The sequence below is a fragment of the Littorina saxatilis genome, linkage group LG4 (genome assembly GCF_037325665.1).
Source record: "Littorina saxatilis isolate snail1 linkage group LG4, US_GU_Lsax_2.0, whole genome shotgun sequence".
Taxonomy (NCBI): Eukaryota; Metazoa; Mollusca; class Gastropoda; order Littorinimorpha; family Littorinidae; genus Littorina; species Littorina saxatilis.
In genome coordinates this window covers 59,437,821-59,463,477 of record NC_090248.1, presented here as the reverse complement: position 1 = coordinate 59,463,477, position 25,657 = coordinate 59,437,821, and the positions used below count along the sequence as shown (strand labels likewise).

Genomic DNA, 25,657 nt, shown 5'->3' with positions numbered 1-25,657 from the left:
TTTGCATGCTTGCTAGTCGGTAAATAGATTGGTAGCATGGTCGGTTGATTATTAAATGTGACCCTCCACCACGGAATGAGTCGGATGTCACCACGCAAGGGTTCTGCGCTAGGCCTTATGTCCGTGGGGTGTAAGGTATCAGTGTGAGGATCACCTTAGTCACAGGCTTATAACTCGAAAAGTGTTCGCTCTTTTCTAAAACGGTTTTCACGACTGGATAAAGTTTCCAAATCTCTTTAATAAAATGTAAAAATATAAAAATCATGCAAAGGTGACATGGACTCATTCCGTGGTGGAGGGTCACATTTGGTGGGAAGATGAATGGGTTTTACTGATCGTTTTAGCTCGCGTGTTTGCTTGACTGTTTCATTTCATTTCATTACATGTATCATCCCAATGCTGGGAAATTCGGGTCGCTTCCTCCCAGTGGAAAGTTAGCAACAGCAAGAGTCGCGCTACCCAGGTGTCTGCATGTTTAATCAGCCACCTGCACTTATGGCAGAATGACCGAGGCCCTTTACGTGTCACTGTGGTGCCAAGGGGTGGGACGTGACATTGATACCGTCTCTGAGTCTGTACATAATGCTGACCCCTGTCCGTCCCTGCCTGGATTCGAACCCGTGAATCTAGGATCACAAATCCAGAGCTCTATCAACTGAGCTACCCGGTGTAACAAGAGAAAATTACTCCCACGAGATTTTTACTCCGGAGTAAAAATTTCGTACGAAAATGTTACTCCCTTTACGAAAAAAGCACTCCCCCATTACACGAGAAAATTACTCCCCACGACAGGTGAGTTCCGAGTTAACATTTCGTACACAAATGTTACTCCTCTGACGAATAAAAAACGAATAAATTACTTCACCCTAACACGAGCAATTTAACTTCCCATGCCAGGTGTACGAAATTTTTACTCCCTTGTCCCCTGTTAGTCTTGGTGGTGGAAGGGATGGAGGGAGGCTAGCGCGACATTCGTTTGCGCGAGATGCCAATTTTGGCATTATCCCTTCGCCCGCATCCCATTTTCGCGTACGAGATTTTTTGCTAGAAGTAAAAAAAATGGGGAGTAAACATTTCGTGGAGGGAGAAATTTTTTCGTGCCTTGGGGAGTTCTTTTCTCGTACGAAAAATTTACTCGGAGTAAGAATTTTGTACGAAATTTTTACTCCGGAGTACATTTTTTGTGGAGTAAAAATTTCGTGTTACACCGGCACTGCTCTATTGTGTGTGACCGACTATATGATTATTACCTACTGTGGATTCTCAGTAGAGGAACAATCTAAATGCATTATAAAAGAATCAAAATACCCTTAATTATAACAAACAATTACTTTTCCAATATCAGTATACATGTAACATTACAATTGAAGAAAACAGTTCTTCAACACAGCTTGATACATCACACCTCAAAGCATAACACAGCATATATATATATACTTACTCCCAAAACTCTTTGACAGGAGAGGAAAAGCGCTCTGGATCATATATCTGGCTGCAGTTGTAATCACTGTACTGATCGATCATGTAGCTGGCGTTGAACTGAGTGGTTACATTCACCTGAAACATTACACACAACTATTTGTACTAACAAGAATTAACAAGTCGCGTAAGGCGAAAATACAATATTTAGTCAAGTAGCTGCCATTTTTCAGCAAGACCGTATACTCGTAGCATCGTCAGTCCACCGCTCATGGCAAAGGCAGTGAAATTGACAAGAAGAGCGGGGTAGTAGTTGCGCTAAGAAGGATAGCACGCTTTTCTGTACCTCTCTTTGTTTTAACTTTCTGAGCGTGTTTTTAATCCAAACATATCATATCTATATGTTTTTGGAATCAGGAACCGACAAGGAATAAGATGAAAGTGTTTTTAAATTGATTTCGACAATTTAATTTTGATAATAATTTTTATATATTTAATTTTCAGAGCTTGTTTTTAATCCGAATATAACATATTTATATGTTTTTGGAATCAGCAAATGATGGAGAATAAGATAAACGTAAATTTGGATCGTTTTATAAATTTTTATTTTTTTTTACAATTTTCAGATTTTTAATGACCAAAGTCATTAATTAATTTTTAAGCCACCAAGCTGAAATGCAATACCGAACCCCGGGCTTCGTCGAAGATTACTTGACCAAAATTTCAACCAATTTGGTTGAAAAATGAGGGCGTGACAGTGCCGCCTCAACTTTCACGAAAAGCCGGATATGACGTCATCAAAGACATTTATCAAAAAAATGAAAAAAACGTCTGGGGATTTCATACCCAGGAACTCTCATGTCAAATTTCATAAAGATCGGTCCAGTAGTTTAGTCTGAATCGCTCTACACACACACACACACACACACACACACACACACGCACGCACATACACCACGACCCTCGTTTCGATTCCCCCTCGATGTTAAAATATTTAGTCAAAACTTGACTAAATATAAAAAGAACAGGGTCCTTGTATTTCGTATTCCAATCGGCGTATGGCTGCCTAAATGGCGGGGTAAAAACGGCCATACACGTAAACATCAACTCGTGCAAAAACACGAGTTTACGTTGGAATTTTAGCCCACGAACAAAGAAAAAGAAGTATTCCAATCCTTACAGTGACAGATTATCCCTGTCATACTCGGATGTTTACCTCAAAGTAATCAGTCCCACGCTGGCCCTTGAGTGAAAGATTGTCTATGTTATTTTTTCATTCTGACATCAAAATATTCGCCATTTGAGAAGACGTTTGAAGGTGAAACCATGTGGTTTCAATAATATTAAGATGTCGGGTTTAAAATGGTAAACAAATCCTCTTCTTCTGTTCGTCTGTCTTCTAGTCACGGCTGTGTTAATGCACATGGTAAGGAGCGCAACAGATTTGAAAAAAAACAGTCCTCGTTTTCGATTGTATCAACTATCATATTTGAATACTTACCTCAAAGTTGTCAGTTCCATTCTAACACTTGAGAAGAAACTTGTCCCTGTCAAACTCGGACAAACAGAATGGTAGCTTGCTGAAGAGTGGAACGCTTACCTCAAAGTAGTCGGTTCCATTCTGATATTTGAGAGGGATCTGGTCCCTGTCATACTCAGACAGACACATCTTACACTTTTGACATTGGAGTGAAATTTTGTTTCTGTCATATTCGAACTTTTATTTCAAAATAGCCGGACTGTATCATCGACTTTATTATCGATTTCTTCAACTCTCACATTTGAGCGCTTACCTCAAAGTAGTCGGTTCCATTCTGACACTTGAGGGGGATCTGATCCCTGTCATACTCCGACAGACACTGCTTGGTGTTCCACCAGTTGCCACAGGATGCCCAGGGCAGGACAGAGGTCAAGGAGTTGACCAGGTAAAACACGGCCCACGCCAGCACCACGATGTAGTAAGTGTTCAGCCAAGCTGCCATGATGGTGGCCGCATACCCGACACCTGAATAAAGAAAAGAAAAGGAACTGGGTTATTTTCCAGAACTGTGTACCTGTGGAAACCATGTTACGAAGGTGATAATTAAAATTATTTACTTAACTGAGACATTTTAACCATAAGAATTGATGTCATTAATGAATACTGGTTCCATATCTATCCTTGGCCTGCAGAGAACGAATTAGAAATACATTCATATTTTGTCCATCAACGTTACAATGGTTCAAAGGTACATCACCTTTGTAACATGGAAACGAAAGGATGTGACATGAATTTGAGTAATAACTATAAACAAGTCGCGTAAGGCGAAATAACAACATTTAGTCAAGCTGTCGAACGAACAGAATGAATCTGAACGCATTGCATTTTTTCCGCAAGACCGTACACTCGTAGCATCGTCTGTCCACCGCTCGTGGCAAAGGCAGTCAAATTAACAATCCAGAAAAGCGCTGTAGCGGTTGCGCTGAGGAGGGTAGCACGCTTTTCTATATCTCTATTCTTTTTAACTTTCTGAACGTGTTTTTAATCCAAACATATCATATCAATATGTTTTTGGAATCAGGAACCGACAAGGAATAAGATGAAATTGTTTTTAAATCGATTTCGGACATTTTATTTTAATCATAATTTTTATATTTTTAATTTTCAGAGCTTGTTTTTAATCCGAATATAACATATGTATATGTTTTTGGAATCAGAAAGTGATGAAGAATACGATAAACGTAATTTTGGATCTTTTATAAAAACATAATTTTGATTACAATTTTCAGATTTGTAATGACCAAAGTCATAAATTAATTTTTAAACCTCCAAGCTGAAATGCAATACCAAAGTCCGGCCTTTGTCGAAGATTGTTTGGCCAAAATTTCAATCAATTTTATTGAAAAATGAGGGTGTGCCGCCTCAACTTTTACAAAATGCCGGATATGACGTCATCAAAGACATTTATCGAAAAAATGAAAAACTTCTCTGGGGATATCATACCCAGGAACTCTCATGAAAAATTTCATAAAGATCGGTCCAGTAGTTTACTCTGAATCGCTCTACACACACACAGACACACAGACACACACACAAGACACACACACACACACACACACACACACACACACACACACACACACACACACACACACACACACACATACACCACGACCTCGTCTCGATTCCCCCTCTATGTTAAAACATTTAGTCAAAACTTGACTAAATGTAAAAAAGACAAAAAAAATATACTATGTTCTTTCTTGCATGTCTGTATCACTATCTAACTGGATTATTACTAAATAAAGTAAAGAAAATACATTTTAGTTGCCATTTGTATTATAATCATTGTATGGACTGAAAATGCATGTCACAAAATGGCACACATCTCTGGAGAATAATCCATTAATATAATATGTGTCATTAATATATCAAAATTCAATGCTGCAGAGTATACCAAAAAGACCAATGGTGGCCTCTAGATGTTAGAAAAATAAATATGACATTTTCTTGCTGTTTCCAACAGTATCAAGCTAAATTGATGTTCGACTGGGAAGATATTTCTCTCCTTGCTTGTCTTAAAGTCAAACTATACTGCTCTTTCATATCAGTAAAGACTATGTTTGTTGATTCTTTGTCTTAGCGTTGTATTTGTAAAGCGTTTGGAACTGTGCATGACTTCAGCTGTAGAAAGCTATTTTTATTAGATTATTGTAGGTTATTGGCACGTTTAATTATTTACAAAACAAAACGTTAATTTATCAGTACGTAGACCCACTGGTCTTTTAAGTTGACAGACAAACAAACACTTATGATACAAACAATCTCAAAATCGATAATGAAACTCGCTGGCAAGATGCCGGCTAGATAATGATATGTAAATACATATATAGGTTACACACTCCGAGTTCTGAATATCGTGCATATTTTCCCTAGGGTCGATTTTCAGGTATTACAGAGCCTCTGGCGAGGAATACCCATATAATACGCAGAATAATCACCTCCTCAGCTAACAGAGACAAAGAGGCAGGTCACGGGATAAGTATCAATACAATATCATGTGAACATAAAGAGGTAGTAGGACGAAGATTACCTTTCCAGACAGGAGCAATTTTCCAGATCCCCAGACCACCCACGCTGAGCCATTGCCCCAGGGCCAGCTCCATGAAATACATGGGGACTCCCGCAAACAGCGCTGTCATGATGTAGGGCACCAGGAAGGCTCCTGCAACACAACACAAAAGCTTGCTTATACCTATAACAGCGACCGTTTTTACCCCGTCTTTTAGGCAGCCATACGCCGCCAAGCAATATGCAGAAATCCGTGGGGGGAAAAAAGGTCAGCATATTCACTTTTTAAAAAGAATTTAATTTATCTGGGAGTGGTCATATATGATTTTCTCTAAAACACTATGATTTTGAAAGTGATCGTCACTAACAGTTTTAACCATACGTATGATAAATCATACATTTCTCGTGTAGACAAATGGACAGAAATTATCATTATATCATAATAAGTTAGTTAACAAAATGTATGTGGAATATTATGCAGAATTGTCAAAGTCGCACAAAAAATATCGTTATTAATTTAGTGGTAAAAGCGTTATTACACAATAACCCCGGGTCAAATCATTACTAAATGTGATAGGTAACTTCATTATACTCCGTATTAAAACCACAAAAGAAAATAAGGTGTTACCATACTGATTATTCCACAACTCCCCCCCCCCCCAACCCCACGGCCAACCCTAACCCAATGTCCTGACTGGCAAACATCACCAAAACATTGTATTCTCACTTCATTCAGTGGTTCATTGGACATTGTAAGCACATGTTGTTCTCAGCATTAAAAACAAATTGGACTCAGAACAAATGGATGTCACTGTATCAGCTGATATGCATTTTGTGTAACCTGAGCTATTGGAAGAGTAAAACAGATCAGAGTAAAAGTAGTAACGACGGCTAGAACGACGGCTACAGTTTTTTGCAAAATATACAGGGTGTTCCAATAGGGTCCAGAACGCTTAACGACAGAGTTATTCATTACTTAGTACATAAACTAAAATGTTAAAGAAATCATTTGTTCACGACAATTCAGAGCAAACAATAAGGGTATTTTTCTTGTTTTTGCAGACAAAAGTAAGGGACATAACGCCTTGAACAAATGAAGCAAGTGATGCAACAATCAAGGAAAGCTACTTGAATTCACTAGTTAGCCTTTAGATTAGGGATTCGGCTGAACGCGCAACGTTTTTTGCATATTCCCGCAAACATAACGCCTGTCATTGTTTGAAAACAGAACAACAAACAAGAAGAGATATGAAGTCTTATATCGCGCGCGTATCTCCAGACTCGGACTCAAGGCGCAGGGATCTATTTATGCCGTGTGAGATGGAATGTTTTACACAATACATCACGCATTCACATCGACCAGCAGATCGCAGCCATTTCGGCGCATATCCTACTTTTCACGGCCTATTATTCCAAGTCACACGGGTATTTTGGTGGACATTTTTGTATCTATGCCTATACAATTTTGCCAGGAAAGACCCTTTTGTCAATCGTGGGATATTTAACATGCACACCCCAATGTAGTGTACACGAAGGGACCTCGGGTTTTCGTCTCATCCGAAAGACTAGCACTTGAACCCACCACCTAGGTTAGGAAAGGGGGGAGAAAATTGCTAACGCCCTGACCCAGGGTCGAACTCGCAACCTCTCGCTTCCGAGTGCAAGTGCGTTACCACTCGGCCACCCAGTCCTGTTTGCTTTAGAAAGTAATCTAGAAAGAGATACACTGCGAAGATTTAAATTCTAGACAGCAAAGTGAAAAGAGAGGAGTTAGGACAGATTGTGGTCCATGAGCTCGCTGTGAAGAAGGACAGCCAGGTTGTCATATTCACCCGAGTCACGTCCGCCTTCGTGCGCCAAGCGGGCAGAAAGCGGAGCGTATCAATACGCCATCGCCCTTTTTCAATAGGACGCCCTGAAAACGTTTCACAGGCGGCTCGCCGCATTGAACCCTGCCCGTCGTGCGGGGCCAATAATTGGCCGTTTCTTCTGAAGTGCACGAGTGCCCACTACAAAAAAGCCAAACGTTCTCCAACGCTGAGAGAGATCCCAGACCCGCAGACGCTTCGGGTAACGATTTAATTGACAGTTTTTCTCATTGTGATCGATGGTTTTTGAAACCTCAACGAGCACACACTCTGGGAGCTTCAAGTTCATAGCTGCCGCGTTGGGAACAGCTTGGGGATCTTAAAGTACATTGCATGTTATGAAAAGCTTGGGGATCTTCAAGAACCTTGCTCACAAACCCGGCATGTTATGATTAGCTTGGAATTGAAGTTTGGATATCTGTACCATGTCAAGTTGTCTTCAGCGTGTGTTTATGTAGGAGAATACCTGTTTGAGTCCCGTTCATAATTTCTTAAGTTTTTGTTTAAATGTATGTCTGGGTGGGAAAAGAGAATACACAGCCATCAAACTTGCGCAGACTCTTTAACATGTGCAAACATTAAAATCGTTCCGTATTTGTGCAGATGTGTAACTTTCATGCTGGCTTGAATTACTGCTGCCATCTGTATCAAGTTTAGAAGGTTTAGAAACGACATCTTAAAATAACTCCTTCCCTCTTCCCGATCGATATCCAAAATGAACAGCCTGGCGCGTTCTGCGCAACGTGAGACAAGTTTGATGAACTAATAGTTTAAGGACAACTATTGGCTCTCTATTAATTGATTTCATCAACACACTCTCACTGTGCGCAGCAAGCAGTCAGGATATTGATCGTTGGTATGTGTCCAAGAGAAGGGATGGTCTTGTTCGCTTTAAAAGCCGGGACAGGTCTGATCAAGAGAGTAAAAACAAGGTAAAGGTATTACCATAGCCATCTGGTTGTAGGGGAGAGAGATGTCAGAGATCTCAACTTTTCTGGGGCCAGATTTATGAGGGTGGTGCCCATCTCCTCTCCCTCACCGCCTTTTCCTCCCCCGGCTCTAAAGAGGGTCAGGTACCCATTTCAAGCTGGGTGGACTGAAGAGCGCTCGGAAAATCGGGTATTTGTGAACCACGACCTCCAGCGTGAGAGGCAAGCGCTCTAACCACTGCGCCACTCCGACTCTCAAGAGAGTACGAAGAGCGGTTTTCACGCGAAGGACTGTGCCTTTAACTACTTAGCCACTGAAGGTCGAATGGCAATGAAACCAAATGCGGGAAAGCGCTGCCCTTTTGCCAAAAGAGAGAGGGATTCCTTTGTACACTATCACACCCTATCTGTCTCCAACGCGTTGAACTGGGTCATGCATATGGTATACATACTTGTGGTAATCGCGACTAAAGCAGACTGAGAGTTTAAGCTGGGTTCTTCTTTGCCGCTGGTCACAAAAGGGGGGAATCGGAGGTGAAAAATTAAGTAACTTTTAGCTCATCCAAATTTGGTTATTTATGTTCCGCATGCATCTTATTTTAACACAAAGGTAAAACAAAAGCTGTTTCGACATCAACCGCAAGGCTTCGAACATGACCAGCGCTTAACAGGGAAATGATTTTTAACTTTCTGAGCTTATTTTTAACCCAAATATAACATATGTATATGTTTTGGGAATGAGAAAATGATAACGAACGAGATGAAATCATTTTTGGATCAATTTCTAATGTTTTTAATTTTAATTAGCATTTTCAGAATGTTCAATGACCAAACTCATTATTTAATTGGTAAGCTTCCAAGTGAAATGCAATCCCATAGTGCATCGTCGAAGATTGCTTGACCAACATTTCAATCAAACAATGAAGGTGTGACAGTGCCGCCTCAACTTTCAGAAAAAGCCGGGTATGAGGTCATCCAAGACATGTATCGACAACATTTAAACAAAACATCTGGGGATATATTATTTCCAGGAACTCTCATGTAAAGTTGTATGAAGAACGGTCAAGTAGTTTTCTCTCAATCGCTCTACACATACACATATCATTTTCCATGACGCACGTTTCGCGCGTGACGCGGAATTTTCATTGTGGTTTAGATGCATTTTAGGTTTGAATATGGTTGCTTTGGTGTTCAGATCTCAATATCTACAGTAATGAGCTCTATAGTCATTTACCCCATCTGACAGAGTGGATTTGTGTGAGAGCATGAAACGTGCGTAACAGTCAGTTCAGGTCAGTTGTTTTCTTACCGTTGCTAGTCTCAGCTGATTTTAAAATGTTGTCTGGTGCTGTTGAATATCTGAACTCTTCAAATCAACTAGTTTCAGCTTAAAATAAACTTCTGCTATAAAGTAGCTTCCTGTACAATGAGCAAAGGTATGACCATTCCTGTTTTTGGTCGACATCTTTGCGTGACACGCGAGTTTCATTTACTTACAAAAACTAAACAACATTTTTTTTTCAAATGCAGTGCTTACACTGCTTCTTGAATGCAATTGAAGTTGACTTTTACTCATCTCATGTGAAAACGTAAACACAATTAATTAAGGAAATCATGGTTAAAATTAAGCGACCCTCAAAATGAAACCAGCAACGAAGAAGAATCCAGCTACAAGGCTCCAGTGAAAAGATAATTGTTGCAAAAGAAAAATAACTCCCCTACTTTTGTTTTGCTTCGAGTTCGGTCGTGGTACTGTTGAGAACATGCAAGAAACGGCCCATTTACTTGAAAGAAGTATCGTCCATGCCGTGTGGACGATTATGTATCACACCACAGTTATTTCCAGTCTGTTACATGGGAAAAGCGCGTGCTTCCACTTTGACACATACCACATATGAACAGCTTGCCAGTTTTCTGAGCAGAGTTGGGATTTGTTAGTCGAATTAATTGTGGCTAACGACCGCAGATGTCGGGATTAACTTCCAACGTGGGCACTATTACTTTTGAGTCTACTACCAGGACATCCATTTGTCTCTGTAACACGAATAGCGAACCGCTGACCTTTCGGAAACCAAAACCTATTTATAAAGTAGCTGCGCTTTCCGCCGTGACCAGCTCGGCGAAATTTGTGTTGGTCCTAACATCAGCACACAACCCAGACGAGAGTATGAATGTTGTTCATTATTTGCGGAATGCGTGTCTGCTCGGAATTTTAAAGAATGTGAATAGCATTGATTTATTACAGCGTATGGGGGGGGGGGGGGGGGGGAGGGGAGAGACAGGTATACGTTGCACAAAACACTGTTGAGTTACATGCTGAAACCTATTGGCAGGTAACAGTTTGTGGAAGAATTTTTAGGTTTTGAATTGTTACATGTCTAGTCTTACCAAATACATTATTTGCTTGCAACTCGGTGCACAGTTTCTGTAGATTCCGTAACTTCTGAGTTTATTTCCCACAAACGTTGGCGCTAGTCCCCTGAGCAATCAGAAGCCCGCAGTTCCCTAACGAGGAATGATTTCCATGAATCTGTTTTTTGCATGTCACCCAGAATCCGCTTCTCTAGTTAATGACTTTAACAAAAACTCATTTTCAATCAGAAAAACAAACAAAACAAAAAAAGAAATCAATGTATTTGGTTTTTGCGTGCGCTGTCACATTGACTTACAAGAGAAACCCTTATCTAAGTTATTATACCAGTGATGCGAGGATTATTCAAAGGTACACTTCTTTTCGTATTATCGATTCGGTTCACCACCTCACATTTTACCCATGTTTCTTTCAAGCGATACATTATTGAGGCTAGCCGCTCGCGGAGCTAGGAGGCGAGAGTGTATATGAAACGGTTTGACGGCTAGCTTCGCAAGAATTAAACACCATTGGTTGATACCGAAAAGGTCGTCTGCACTAGTCGGGAAAGAGCCATGGACAGCCAAGCGGATTGACAGCAGTGCGGCCGCCATGTTTTCTCGCCAAGCCATCAAGCCCAAGGCTACCTAGCGTTCGCGGCGAGAATCCTAGCGTCCCTCGCGGCGAGCATTGCCCAAGAAACGGTACTTCATCGCCAAACTCGCGTCACTCGCCAATTCTCGCCTCTAAGAAACGGAGAACTGGTTAAACTTTTACACGGGATAAGACCATCCCTCAACTTCAAATGCAAATCGACATCCTAGCCAAGTTCATGTGGTTACTTTTAGTATACAAATGTTAATCTCCGAATTCATTTCACAACGAAATGACCATTCTGTACTGGGGTCAGGCTGTTGAGTTTTGGTATGTGTGCAAGCGGATGTATTGTATTCTATTCCCCCCCCCCCCCTCCCCTCTGCTTCTCTACCTCTGTACACTTGTAGAGCGAGTTATTTTTCGATAAACACCAAGCAACCAAACAAATAACGACCAAGCAACAGCCTGAATCCTCGATAGCGCAATGGGTTGAGAAGCTGTTCTGCGTCGGTACTACTTTTGCGACTGAAAAGTTCCGAACGCTCTAATGTACGAAGTATACATCTCTGGAGCAAACAATACAAACATACCGCATTTAAATTAACAACTACAGGCTTGAACACATGAATCTCCATATGAAATCCATGAGTTTGGTTGTTTTCAGAATCTAGGTCTGCTGTGCACAAACGTTCATCACAAGCAAATTTCCAAGGCAAGTAACTCTCATACTTTGTCTAACGACAAGAGTAGTTCCCCTTTCAAATTTCTTTTCACTCAGTTTCTTCAACAACAGACTGCAATCCGACGGTCAGTTTTCAACAATATTTCATTTAATAAACAGATCACACGCAACCAAATGCACACATCTCATCAATTTAAACAACATAAAGCGGTTTCATACACTATTTTCCCCAGAAAACTGAACTTCATACAGTTTTTAACGTTGGAACACGGGTGCAAAAGTTCGTCTGCTAGTCCCATTTGACGAAAGAACATTATCCTAAGCGATACCAAAACATATACGGAACACACAATATCTGCCTTTGCCGCCACAGCAGAATAACAGCATATCTGTGTACTTGATTTTAGTCCAAAATAGGAAAACTGACAAGAAGTGTTAACAGAATGGAATGATTTGCACGGAACTATACAACCGCGCATTAATCGATCGCCTGCGCAGGTTGACTGGTTGAGTGAATAGGATTCGATCAAACTTTCGCAAAAAAACTCCTCTTTTCTTTGAATAACTGAAGAAAGGAGGAATAAAGAGGTTACACACCTCGTCTCAGTGATTATAAAAAATAATGGTCTCAGTTCGCGGTCATGAAAAAGCTCGCTAAAGCTCGCATTTTTCATGATCCGCTAACTTCGACCATTATTTTTAATAATCACTGAGACTCGGCATGTAACCTCTACGTATTGTATTGTACATTGGATTATTCAGTATGTAGCTGTATGGGTCTGTGATTATAACACAGGAAAATGACGGTACCAAGAGCATTGTATTGTATTGTATTGTATTGTATTGTACTGTATTGTATTGTATTGTATTGTATTGTACATTGGATTATTCTTTGTGTACATGAATGGGTCTGTGGTTATGATACAGGAAAATGACGGTAACACACACTGCTCTACAGCATTGTATTGTATTGTATTGTATTGTATTGTATTGTACTGTATTGTATTGTATTGTATTGTATTGTACATTGGATTATTCTTTGTGTACATGAATGGGTCTGTGGTTATGATACAGGAAAATGACGGTAACACACACTGCTCTATACAGCCACGCACAATCAAATTCAATGCAGAGCACGTCCACGGCTGACACTCGCTTTTTTTGAGAGGTCGGCTCAAACTCGATCCTGCTGTGTAAAACTCAGCTCAGCACTCTGTTATGAAATCGATCCTAATTCGTTTATGATCTGATCTAATCAGACCAAATAAGAAAAGCCCTACACATCCGCTGAAATCTGCTTATGGCCTGATCTTATCAGAGTTCCAAAAATTGCCGACGTTCTTCTCTGCATATCAATTCAGGAGGAAGACGAGGACTGTTACGGAAACTCCTCAGACTCCGCATTCATTGTTTTTCTCCTGGTCTACAGACGTGGTTGATTCTGTGATTTTCAGATGATCCTGCCCTATGCTCGGATATTTTATTGTTATCACAGAGCTGTGCAAATGGCGTCATCCCATTATATCAGATTATCGGCACTTGACCGGAAATGAACTCCCAGCTTTTCAGTAGGGAAGGGTAGAAGACAATTACAACGTGTTTGTACTTCAAAGAACATAACAATGACAGCTGAACAGAACCACCTACTTGTTTTTGTACTAGTGTCATTCTTAAACTTTATAAATATTTCAACTGCAGCGGAAAAGCACCAGAGTCTACAGACGTTCGCGCGCTTATACGTTATTTTTCAACCTGACGTGTGTCTTGGAAGCAAACAAACTATTGACAACTGTGAGATCTATGCAGAAGCAGACACTTGGCATTGATATAATGAGAAACATTCAATGAACAATTCGCTTATAATTTTCGTGTTTGAGATACCCATCTGAGGAGAAAAACACCGCTGTCCAAGGGAAGAGGTACCAGAAACCAGTTGTTATTGTATGCATGAAATCTTGGACCACTATGTTTGGAAAATCAGTCTAAAAGTGTTAGTGTAAAGCCAGATTATTAAGTGTACAGTACTGTAAAAACCACAATCTGCCTCGGATGTATGTGTCCGAATGCTAAAACTCTAAAAAATGCTAAATGCCCTCCATCTTCTTGTCCAACCTTGTCCGTGTTCGTTCCATCAGTGTTGCTTTTGCTTTTTGTTGTCCGTGTTCGTTCCATCAGTGTTGCTTTTGCTTTTTGTTGTCCTTGTTCGTTCCATCAGTGTTGCTTTTGCTTTTTGTTGTCCGTGTTCGTTCCATCAGTGTTGCTTTTGCTTTTTGTTGTCCTTTGTTTTTGTTACCTGATGAAGCTTTTATAAGCGAAAGTTCGTATTATTGTGCTGTCCTATAGCTTGTATCGGTGAGTACACAACTCTTTTGTTTTTCAACTTGTTTAACTGCTGTTGTATGGGTGAGAATTGCGTAAACTGATTCGTTTTTGTTTTTTTGTAATCAGGATGTTGCGTGCTACATTGTGTGAAGTTAGGACCCGTCATAAATCTCATACTGATCATATAATTAACCTCTTGTGAGACGTTATGTTATAGTATTGGAGACGAAGAATAAGAAAACTGGTTTTATTTGTCAGTTTGGGGCTTTATCTGAACCCTGAATTTAGATTATGATACGTATTTGATATGTGACATTCTTGATAGTTCTTGGGGCATTTTTTCAAAAGAAATATGAGCTGCTACCCCTGGGTAAAGCGTGCAGCGCCGGAGGCTTGTTGTTGTTGTTGTTGGTGTTGGTGGTGGTGTTGGTGTTGTTGCAGTCCTTTTTACATTTAGTCAAGTTTTGACTAAATGTCTTAACATAGAGGGGGAAATCGAGACGAGGGTCGTGGTGTAAGTGTGTGTGTGTGTGTGTGTGTGTGTGTGTGTGTGTGTGTGTGTGTGTGTGTGTGTGTGTGTGTGTGTGTGTGTGTGTGTGTGTGTGTGTGTGTGTGTGTGTGTGTGTGTGTAGTTTCTGGGTATGATATTCCCAGACATATTTTTCAGTTTTTCGATAAATGTCTTTGATGACGTCATATCCGGCATTTTGTAAAAGTTGAGGCGGCACTGTCACACCCTCATTTTTCAATCAAATTGATCGAAATTTTGGCCAAGCAATCTTCGACGAAGGCCAAACTTACAAGATACAAGATACAAGATATTTATTCACCAATTTTGCAAAAGGATTTCATCTTGGCACGGCACGGTAAAAATAAAATAAAAACCAACCAGACACATATGCAGACACACATCACCATGCATGCATACATACGTACATTACACTGATTTAAAAACAATTTCATCTTATTCCTTGTCCGTTCCTGATTCCAAAAACATATAGATATGATAGGGGTTGCATTTCAGCTTGGAGGCTTAAAAATTAATGATTGACTTTGGTCATTAAAAATCTGAAAATTGTAATTAAAATTATTTGTTTATAAAACGATCCAAAATTACGTTTATCGTATTCTTCATCATTTTTTGATTCTAAAAACATATACATATGTTATATTTGGATTAAAAACAAGCTCTGAAAATTAAAAATATAAAAATTATGATTAAAATTAAATTTCCGAAATCGATTTAAAAACAATTTCATCTTATTCCTTGTCCGTTCCTGATTCCAAAAACATATAGATATGATATGTTTGGATTAAAAACACATTCAGAGAGTTAAAAAGAATAGAGATATAGAAAAGCGTGCTATTCTCCTCAGCGCAACCGCTACCGCGCTTTTCTGGATTGTTAATTTCACTGCCTTTGCCACGAGCGGTGGACAGACGATGCTACGAGTGTACGGTCTTGCGGAAAAAAATGCAATGCGTTTAGTTTCATTCTGTGAGTTCGACTGAGCTTGACTAAATGTTGTATTTTTGCTTTACGCGACTTGTTTTGTTTTGTTTTTTACGCCGCCCCATGCAAACAAACACATTAGAACCTTTCATTCTCCGTGCTTGCGTGGACTGATTTAGAACTCTGCTTATATATATAGTTATGGGTATTGTCTTGGGATCTTTATCATGCGCGTGCGTGCATGACTTTGATTGAGAGAAGAATCTGCACAGATTTGACTGTACAAAATTCTTCTTCTACTTCTTTCATTGGTGAAACGCCGACGTACACTCGGGACTCAGCACGAGTGACCTTTGACGTGTATGGAATTTATTGTTTGCATAAACCACCGAACTCTGACATAGATAATATGATTTTTTCCCCCGTGCAAACTTGGTCTTGTGCTTGTATACGTGTACACACGAACAGGCACTAGCAGGTCTGCACATATGTTGACCTGGGAGAAAAACTGCTTCTGTATGAATATTAAGGCAATTGAACAAGAAGCAGCTTTACTCGCCCCCGACGTTTCTAAAAGTCAAGGAAAGGGAGAATATTGCCCATATTATCTGTTGTCATCATTTTCACGAGTTTTCATTCACAAGCACCTGGGAAATAAATCGCATGTTCCCCGGGGAATAAATCCCCGGTTACCATAGTTGCAGGAAGCCCTATTACATGGATAATCAAAAGCAAACCCAATAGAAACGCTCGAGGATTCTTCGGCTCTTTTCATTGGCGTTTCCCCAGACCTAAACAGACGACACGACACTGCTTTGCAAAGTTCCAAAATCCAACTGGCAAACTGGCAAAAGTAAACAAGACAACAAAACTACTTCTATAAATTCATCACAAACAAATGAAACCTACCGATATGTTATGTCTTCTTACAAAGTCATGGAGTGCGTGTATCTTTGTGTGAGAAACACGAACGTCAAGTTCAAGTCAAACCAATTAAACCCTGACACACACATTTTGACCGGTGCACAAGACGTTGTATCGATAAACGAAGCACAAATAAGAAATAATGATAAAAGCAAAGAAAATAGCAACAAGATATGCAAACATCTCACAAAGTCGAGCAAGCAGATTGACAGGTCTAATGAAAAACAAAGAGGTACTGAGTCGGAAACAAGATCGCAATTCTTTCCTTCGCTGAACGACGCAAATCTTCTGTGACCTTTGACCCAACGTAGCGTCCACATTCGATTACTAAGCTTAATACTCACAACTGAAAGCCGAGGGAGTGGAATACCGAGATGAACAAACAGAACTGTGCATCCTCAAACCTGACATATTCATCCCAACATTTTATGAACTCAAAAATACAGAAAGTTGCTTTCACACGCCAGCTTTGATTGCCAGTGGTTATCCGCACGGAACTCGTGTGGTTATCAGCACGGAATCCGTGTTTCAAAGCATGGCTCCCTGTGTTGATTGTGATCTTATTTTCTCACTACCAAAATGATGACAAAAACGATGTTTGGTGGTTTGTTGTCAGACCAGCTTTTTTTTGTCGGTCCTCGGGGGGCATATCGACTTTTGTTTCATATTTATTGACCGCGGCCTTCGGCCTTGGTCAATAAATATGAAACAAAAGACGATATGCTCCCCCTCGGACGACAAAAAAGCTGGTCTGTCAACAACCCATCAAACATCTTATATTATCACACAATGGTACTCGCCGCATTTATTATAACAAATATATACTTGTACACAACACCATTTCTATAACAAACGCAAATTATACGCATAGCATTTTATATACTACCCGTCATAAAAGAAAAAAGGCAGACACGTTTACGTGCAGATCTTTATGATTGGGCCGTTATTATAAAAACCAGTTATATGCTGACTGGAAAGGACATCCGTTCTCTTGCCATATTCAGCAAACAGATTATTTTACAAGAGGTAGTGTTTGTACAGTGAGACCTATAACACAGATACCCCCATACAATCAAATGTACCAAAGCAAGTTTCCCCGTGTTCAAATCTACACAAAAATCATAACAGCTTCAAGGCACACTCAGCTTCTCGTAAACCATCAGTTTCTGGTCACAGACACTGTCAGGCTTTGACACACAATACAAACACCTTTTCGTTTAAACACTCACCGCTTGAGAACATCCTATAGGTGCCCTCCGTAAAGAGCGAGCATTTTTCAAAGAAATGATTTGTGCGTGGCCAGCCGGATTGTCTAACCCACAATCGGACGCTTCGTTTTGGCGCTAGAACTAACTTTTAAAATCGAAATAATAATTTGACAGCTTGTTACACAAACATTCTTAAATCATAAAATAATTATTTTTTCAGCAAGACAAGATCAGTACAATTCGAAGTTTTGTTAGTTTTAAAAAAGGGAGCCCGGAAGCTAGTCACGCAAAGTCGTGTTTCCCAAGCAAACGAATTTTCTGCATAGCGCTTGCTTGTTTGAAGCAAAACTCCACCAATAAGTTCGTGTGACTCGCAGTCGTTGGTTGCATTTTAGATTCAGAGGTACACAATAACGTGCTATTGCAGATACAGCGAGTCCCATTGAAATCACAAACTGACGACTAAATTGTGAAAAAAAGGACAGTGGATCACACGGGTTCACGATGGCTCAGGGGTAAAATAAACCACGAAAACTGGTGTGTGGTTTACGCAAGCTAAATACCCATTCAAAGGAACTGTGTCATTTAATGCTATTAAATGCTGTTGTTAGTGTGTTCCATAAGGTTAGAACTGCTTTTTTCGTGAGAAGATTTATATCGTTCTGTAAACCATTAATTTTGAGGCAGACGGAACTTGTGTGGTTATCAGCACGGAATCCGTGTTTCAAAGCATGGCTCCCTGTGTTGATTGTGATCTTATTTTCTCACTACCAAAATGATGACAAAAACGATGTTTGGTGGTTTGTTGTCAGACCAGCTTTTTTTGTCGGTCCTCGGGGGGCATATCGACTTTTGTTTCATATTTATTGACCGCGGCCTTTTAACGGAACACGTTTTGCGTGTTGTTTACATAAACGGTTTCATCACAAAGATATGCACTCAAACGCATCTGCCTAGTTTAACGAAGCGTAGTACAGCATAACTCCACTCTTAAGACCCCCAATTTAAGACTTCCTTCCTTTTAAGGTCTTATTTTTTTCAGATTGTCTGTTCATCACTTCTGTAAATGTGACCCTCCACCACGAAATGAGTCGCATGTCACCTCGCGCGCTTCTTCGCTAGGCTTAATATAAGTCCGGGGAGTGTCTGGTAACAGTGTGAGGGTCACCTTAGTCACAGGCCTATAACTCAAACAGTTTTCGCTCTTTTCTAAAACGGGTTTCACCACTGGATAGAGCATAAAAAACTCTTTAGGAAAATATAAAAATATGAAAATCATGCAAAGGTGACATGCGACTCATTCCGTGGTGGAGGGTCACAAATGTACGACTAGTTTAAGACTCCCTCATTTTTGAGACCTTATTTTCTCAGTGATCTGGAGATCTGAAAACGAGGCTTCCACTGTGTTATAACAAACACACAACTCCACTCACCACCGCCGTTTCTGTAGCAGAGGTAGGGGAAGCGAACCACATTGCAAACGCATCTGCCTAGTCAAATGACGCGTAGTATTATTTGTTATATTATATGAAGTCTTATATCGCGCACGTATCTCCAGACTCGGACTCAAGGCGCAGGGATCTATTTATGCCGTGTGAGATGGAATTTTTTACACAATACATCACGCATTCACATCGACCAGCAGATCGCAGCCATTTCGGCGCATATCCTACTTTTCACGGCCTATCATTCCAAGTCACACGGGTATTTTTGGTGGACATTTTTTATCTATGCCTATACAATTTTGCCAGGAAAGACCCTTTTGTCAATCGTGGGATCTTTAACGTGCACACCCCAATGTAGTGTACACGAAGGGACCTCGGTTTTTCGTCTCATCCGAAAGACTAGCACTTGAACCCACCACCTAGGTTAGGAAAGGGGGGAGAAAATTGCTAACGCCCTGACCCAGGGTCGAACTCGCAACCTCTCGCTTCCGAGCGCAAGTGCGTTACCACTCGGCCACCCAGTCCATTATAACAAACACACAACTCCACTCACCACCGCCGTTTCTGTAGCAGAGGTAGGGGAAGCGGACCACATTGCAAACGCATCTGCCTAGTCAAATGACGCGTAGTATTACAACAAACACACAACTCCACTCACCACCGCCGTTTCTGTAGCATAGGTAGGGGAAGCGGACCACATTGCCCAGGCCGATGCACTGCCCGACACAGGCCAGAATGAACTCAACCTGACCGTTCCACATCTCTCGCTCCGGGATCCCGTCGTCAAGCTTCGTCTCGATCGTGCGTCCGTTGGCCTCGATGGACAGAGTGGTCTCCCTGGACAGACTCCCGCCGACAGGGGGCACCCGGCCATCTATGGTCATCTCGATGCATTCCTTCTTCTGGTTGTTGGGCTGCTGCTTCTCCATGGCTGGAGAGGTGTTGTGGTTGTAAGAGGCGTTGGAGGGCGAGGAGGTTGGGGTGGTGGTAGTGGTTGTGGTGGAGGGGTTGGAAGGACTTCTGTAGCCCCTACCGCAAGTGCGGCCTGAGTTCGCGGCGGCAATGGACTGAAAAATCTTGACTGCGACAGAAATAGAGAAAAGATTCACGTCGAAGATTGCTACGACCATCTTGGGGAGATTGTTCATAAGTCACAGCTTTCTTTAATTTATTTGTTTCGGCTGTTTCTCTCGTTTGTCCACTTTGAACCCGTCAGGTCGAGGGTCTTGTGAATGTTTTTGTTTAGTCCTCAATTGAACGTACAAAAATGTTACCTTTTTCTTTCTTTTTTTAATTGTCAAAGATTGGTTAATCTCTGTACATGAGTTAACAAAGGAATACTGTACTCACCGATACAAGAACGAGAGAAGACGGTACGAATTTTCGCTTATGGAAGCTTCATCAGGAAAAACAAGAACACAAAAGACAACAAAAAGCAGACGCAACACGGAACGAACAAAGTTTGAAAAAAAATATAGGGGAAAAACGCAAAAAAGGGAAGGAACTCTAGGAACGGAAATGAATAAAAGGGGAGAGAAGTGGTTGGAGGATCTCATGGGCACAGGCATACTAGACTAAAAGTGATACACATTCATAAAAAGGGGGGGGGAACAAACGAACGCACGCACGCACACGCACACACACACACACACACACACACACACACACACACACAACCAAACACATGAACACACACATAGACACACACACACACATAGACACACACACACACATTCACACACAAACACACTTTGGGCTCTTTCCACACTTTGGCCTCTTACCACACAATGGCTTTTTGTTGTCTTTTTTGCGTGTTTCCCCTCCATTTTCTTTCAAACCTTGTTCGTTCCGTGTTGCGTCTGCTTTTTGTTGTCTTGTGTGTTCTTGTTTTTCCTGATGAAGCTTCCATAAGCGAAAATTCGTACCGTCTTGTCTTGTTCTTGTATCGGTGAGTACAGTATTCCTTTGTGTGTGTTTTTTAACTTTGTTCATCTTACCACAGTCACTTCGTTGTTTAGATTTCTGTACATGAGTGTAAAGGTTTTGGCTCGACGTCTTATATCTGGCCAGAGTCTAACATAGGATGAGGTCATTATTCCACTTGGTCGCATACCGAACAACAACAGCCTGACCGCATGCTGTGCAGAGTGAGATGTTTTCAATGAACTAATTTCGAGAGAAAAATCTTCTTTCTGGGCAGATATGAGATAGTGAACAGAACTGTTATCACGGTAAAGGCGATGCTTTTAAAGATAATGAGACATACCTGTCAAATTTTCATGGTCTAAAAATCCTAATGGGCGTCGTCCACGGGTCGAACGTTTTTTTGTTGTTGTCGCTGTTGGTTTTTGTTGTTGTCGCTGTTGGGGGGGGGGGGGGGGGGGGCGGGGCGGATAGGCAAGCATATTTTGTGGGGCGTGTTTTTGATAAACACAATTCTTTAAATGGTTAGCTTAATTTTTGTTTCTTATGTTTAATACTTTCTATAATGAAAAACGTATTTGTTTTATTAACCTTGAGCAAGCGCCCTTGTATGTAGCAGTTCCTGTATTCTAGATGTTAATACACGGCCGCACTTGATGAAAGCATAGCTTGTTATGTGGTCCTAGGCGAATCTGGGGTATAATATATATATATTGTCACGCTATATTTTCTTAATAACATATGCATACACTCAACTAAAGGTTCAGTTCTATCAAGATGTGCAGTTAAAGGCCTGAAGACGGAGGTCAGCTACCTGAAACAACTCTCTGATATTGTACATACTTCTTGTATCTATGTTACTGGGCTAGTTTGTGTTTCGAACACTTGCATGGGTGAGATTCTTCCGGTATGTCGGAAATCAGGATTCGATCTTCTTCATTTTTGTCCTATTTTTTTCTCTATTTTTGGGGGGACGGCCCCAGGATTCATGCCATTTCTCAGTCCCACCCATGCACTTGCATTTATCAAACGTCAGTTGTTTTTTGTTTTTGTTACTTGGCTCATGGAGTGCTGTGCTCTATTTCATAAGATAATGGCCATTGACGTTGACTAAAGTTACTTGTTTTATACCGGAAGGTACATAGTTTTAGTAATTAGCTGCTGCCAGCATGGCATTTGTCATTACGAAAGATTTCTGATTCGCTGTTGTATCTCCCAAGAGAACAACTAAAAGATGAAGCGAAGAATACAGTTCTTTAACAACAAATATATGAACAATGTCTGAAGAAAATCAAAAAGCATATTCGCTTAGCCTCTTGCTGTGAAGATGTCTAAGTCGAAAGGAAGCCTTGGTATTTATGAGGATATGAACTTTAATGACATTGATTTATTAATATAGTAAGAGTGGGGAGACCAAAATGGTCTATGCTACGTTTGCGACCACATCATTGGCATGCACACCACGTTCTTATATGCGATACTCTGTTAGGGGAGATGTGATACAAAAGAAACTACAGAATACCTTTTTTGCTGACGTTTTAGTCTTATGATCTATTTTGGCTTATTGCATTACAAAGAATCTGGATTAGTTTCATACACAATTTATTCTAAGAGAAAAGTCGGTGTATCACGACTTAAAAATAAAGTGTTATGTTTACATTTTGTCAGGGATTCTGATGTATTTTACTTCTTACTAGTGACACCCGTACTGGAGGACGATGTTTTGAATGTGGCCATTAATAAGAACTGACAGGTCCGGCAGTATATTTGGTGGTAATGCTGAGACAATTACGGAAACCCCATCGGAAACTCTCTTTGAAAATCATATTTTTGCACAAACAATGATTCTGATGATTACAGTGGATGAACAATAAGTCATTCTGTATGTCCTCGCACTCAGTACATTTGACGAAATAGTGGAATTGTCTTCCGCTTTGACCGTTTTATTTTAGCTGAAATTATTTTCTTGCATACTGCTACACTTGCTGAACATACTCAATTAACTGAGTCAACTTCTTGGTTTTGTTAGGGCGTAATTCACGCACATAACGGTCACCAGTGGTCATTTTTCGACGACATTCTGGATCACCTGGTTCTTGTTTTGTATCATGCGAGCGTGTTTTCAAAAAATCGGTTAAAAAAGTGTGCTTCCCTACCGAGAAGGATGTCTTAGGCTGTAATTGCAAACTTTTATTCGACAATTGCTCCATTCTAAGAGTTCAAAAAAGACAAGTTGTGTCAAAAAACCATGAGTTTGCAACCAAGGGCGATAACTGTCTTCTGGTAGCGCCAAAGGCAGATAATTCACAAATCGAACGTGGATTTTAGATTGATCACTCAATAGCCGTCACAGTGATATGATATCTGCTGTGACTTGTGTATGTTATAAACATACACAACTTGTTTGAAATCAGAGGCAACATTCTTAATAATTCATAGACAAACTGTAAATAAAGTACGCTCATAAAGAGTCGAATTGTTGAAACAGGTCCCAGGTAAATCGTTTCCGATCATTCTTGTTAATCTATAAATGTGTTGCTTTCTTTTTGACAGTTATCTGTATGTTTTTAAACTGTTCAACAGTAAAATGCGCAAGAAATCTTTAAAATTCAGTGCCGGATTTGTCTGCTTTCTGAAATTCTGTTTAATTCAGAAGAACAACATAAACATTGTTCTATCGGGTATGTCTGAGACAGTGACACTAACCTTTGCCAAGACAAACAACAGAAATCTCTCTCTCTCTCTCTCTCTCTCTCTCTCTCTCTCTCTCTCTCTCTCTCTCTCTCTCTCTACCTCTCTCTCTCTCTCTCTCTCTCTCGCGCTCTCTCTCTCTCTCGCGCTCTCTCTCTCTCTCTCTCACACACACACACACACACGCACGCACACAAACACACACACACACACACACACACACACACACACACACATAGACATAGAGCAGGGACAGAGAGAGAGAGAGAGAGCTATAGACAAAGACAGACAGAGACGTAGCAAAAACAGAGAGAAAGACAAAGATACATGCATACAAAGAGACAGACAGGGAGAGACAGACAAAGAGTCTAACACAACGTCTCACATTGACGCAGTCAGAATCACACTCCAGCACTTACCAGTGTACACGCCAAAGGGATGACTGACGATTTTGAATGCCTGGAATTTGAATTGTCACTGGCGCACTTGTTTCAAATATCAAAATAGGTTCCCTCTAAATTTCGGCATTAAACAAACACGGAGAAATGCAGAAATGCCATACATTGTCCGTAAATCCTCGAGAACTGATCACCGACACAATTGTAAATGCCAGAAGTTGAAAAGTCGAACAAGTGCACTAAGGCAGCTAAGAGTGTGCGATTAGAGTCACTTTTTGAATTAATGCTCACTGGAAAGTCTGTAATTGTCCAAAAATTGAACAGACGAACACGTGCAGGTTGGCAGTTAAAATATTCCGATTACAGTCTCTTTCTGCATTATTGCACAGCTGCGGAAAATAATAAACCGTAGTGTGTCAACAGTGTCATAAAGTTAAAACTTCCAAATGCCAAGCGAGTTCCATTGTTCTGTAAAAGCGGAACGCATGTCATTGACTCGGCGAGTATAGTCATGCAGTGTCACCCAGGGCCGGGCGTGAAGAGAGAGAATGCAGACCGGGCCACAGGAACGAGAACGGAAATGATCCACCTCCCGCTGCACTGTGGTAAGCAGGAACAGTTTAGCGAGCGCAGGGGGTGCGGAACTGAAGAGCAGTTAGAGGGTAATGGACATCTGCCCTTCTCTCTATCTCCCTCCTCCCTCTCACTCTGGCGCAACCGTCCCCCGTCCTTTTTGTACCACGTGGTCTGCGGTAATTGAAAGACTGCAGTCCCCTCTCCTGCTGCAACTGCTTAGTTTCAATTTTCTTCGCTTGCTCTCTCTGTCTCTCTTTCTCTCTTTCTCTCTGTCTGTCTCTCTCTGTCTCTCTGTCTCTCTGTCTCTGTCTCTCTCTCTCTCTCTCTCTCTCTCTCTCTCTCTCTCTCTCTCTCTCTCTCTCTCAAGCGGAGGGATGTTTTTATCACAAATTAAAGCCAGGCCGGACCTGAGATGGTGAGACTGTGCCTTTAAATGTCTCCAGACAGCGACGAAAGACAGAACATGTATCCTCTGCACGCCTTGCAAATGATCGTGCCATCGCCCGCTGTTACTGTTTTAACACTTCCAGTAGGTTTCCCCTGGAAAACGTTTATGTTCGCCCTACAGTCCGGACTGACGATCTAACAGCGAACGAAAAGAAGAAGAAGAAGAATGTCGAGATATGTGTGTTGCAGTGTGCTGTTTTTACTGCGAGATCCCTGTATTGAAGTTTTGCACGTTTGCAGAACTTAGTTTTGTCATGCTGTTCTTCTTGGGCGTGTTTTGAGTTATTATCATCTCTGATTTCTTGTTTTGTACTTTATATTTGTGACCCTCCACCACGAAATGAGTCGCATGTCACCTCGCGCGGTTCTGCGCT

The 25,657-nt window shown here is 40.9% G+C and overlaps 1 protein-coding gene across 1 annotated transcript in view; it reads right to left on the bottom strand.

The window, feature by feature from the left end:
- The window catches only part of LOC138965236 (sodium- and chloride-dependent GABA transporter 1-like), a 51,359-nt gene extending 26,461 nt beyond the window's left edge, over positions 1 to 24,898 (bottom strand). Inside the window, exons 1-5 of the mRNA XM_070337362.1 lie at positions 24,282 to 24,898; positions 19,907 to 20,329; positions 5,493 to 5,624; positions 3,213 to 3,424; positions 1,442 to 1,557 (exon numbers count right to left, since the gene is read on the bottom strand). Coding sequence (XP_070193463.1) covers positions 1,442 to 1,557; positions 3,213 to 3,424; positions 5,493 to 5,624; positions 19,907 to 20,177 — 731 coding nt within the window. The 5' untranslated portion in view covers positions 20,178 to 20,329; positions 24,282 to 24,898. The remainder of the gene's footprint in view (positions 1 to 1,441; positions 1,558 to 3,212; positions 3,425 to 5,492; positions 5,625 to 19,906; positions 20,330 to 24,281) is intronic.
- Positions 24,899 to 25,657: the final 759 nt, after the last annotated feature.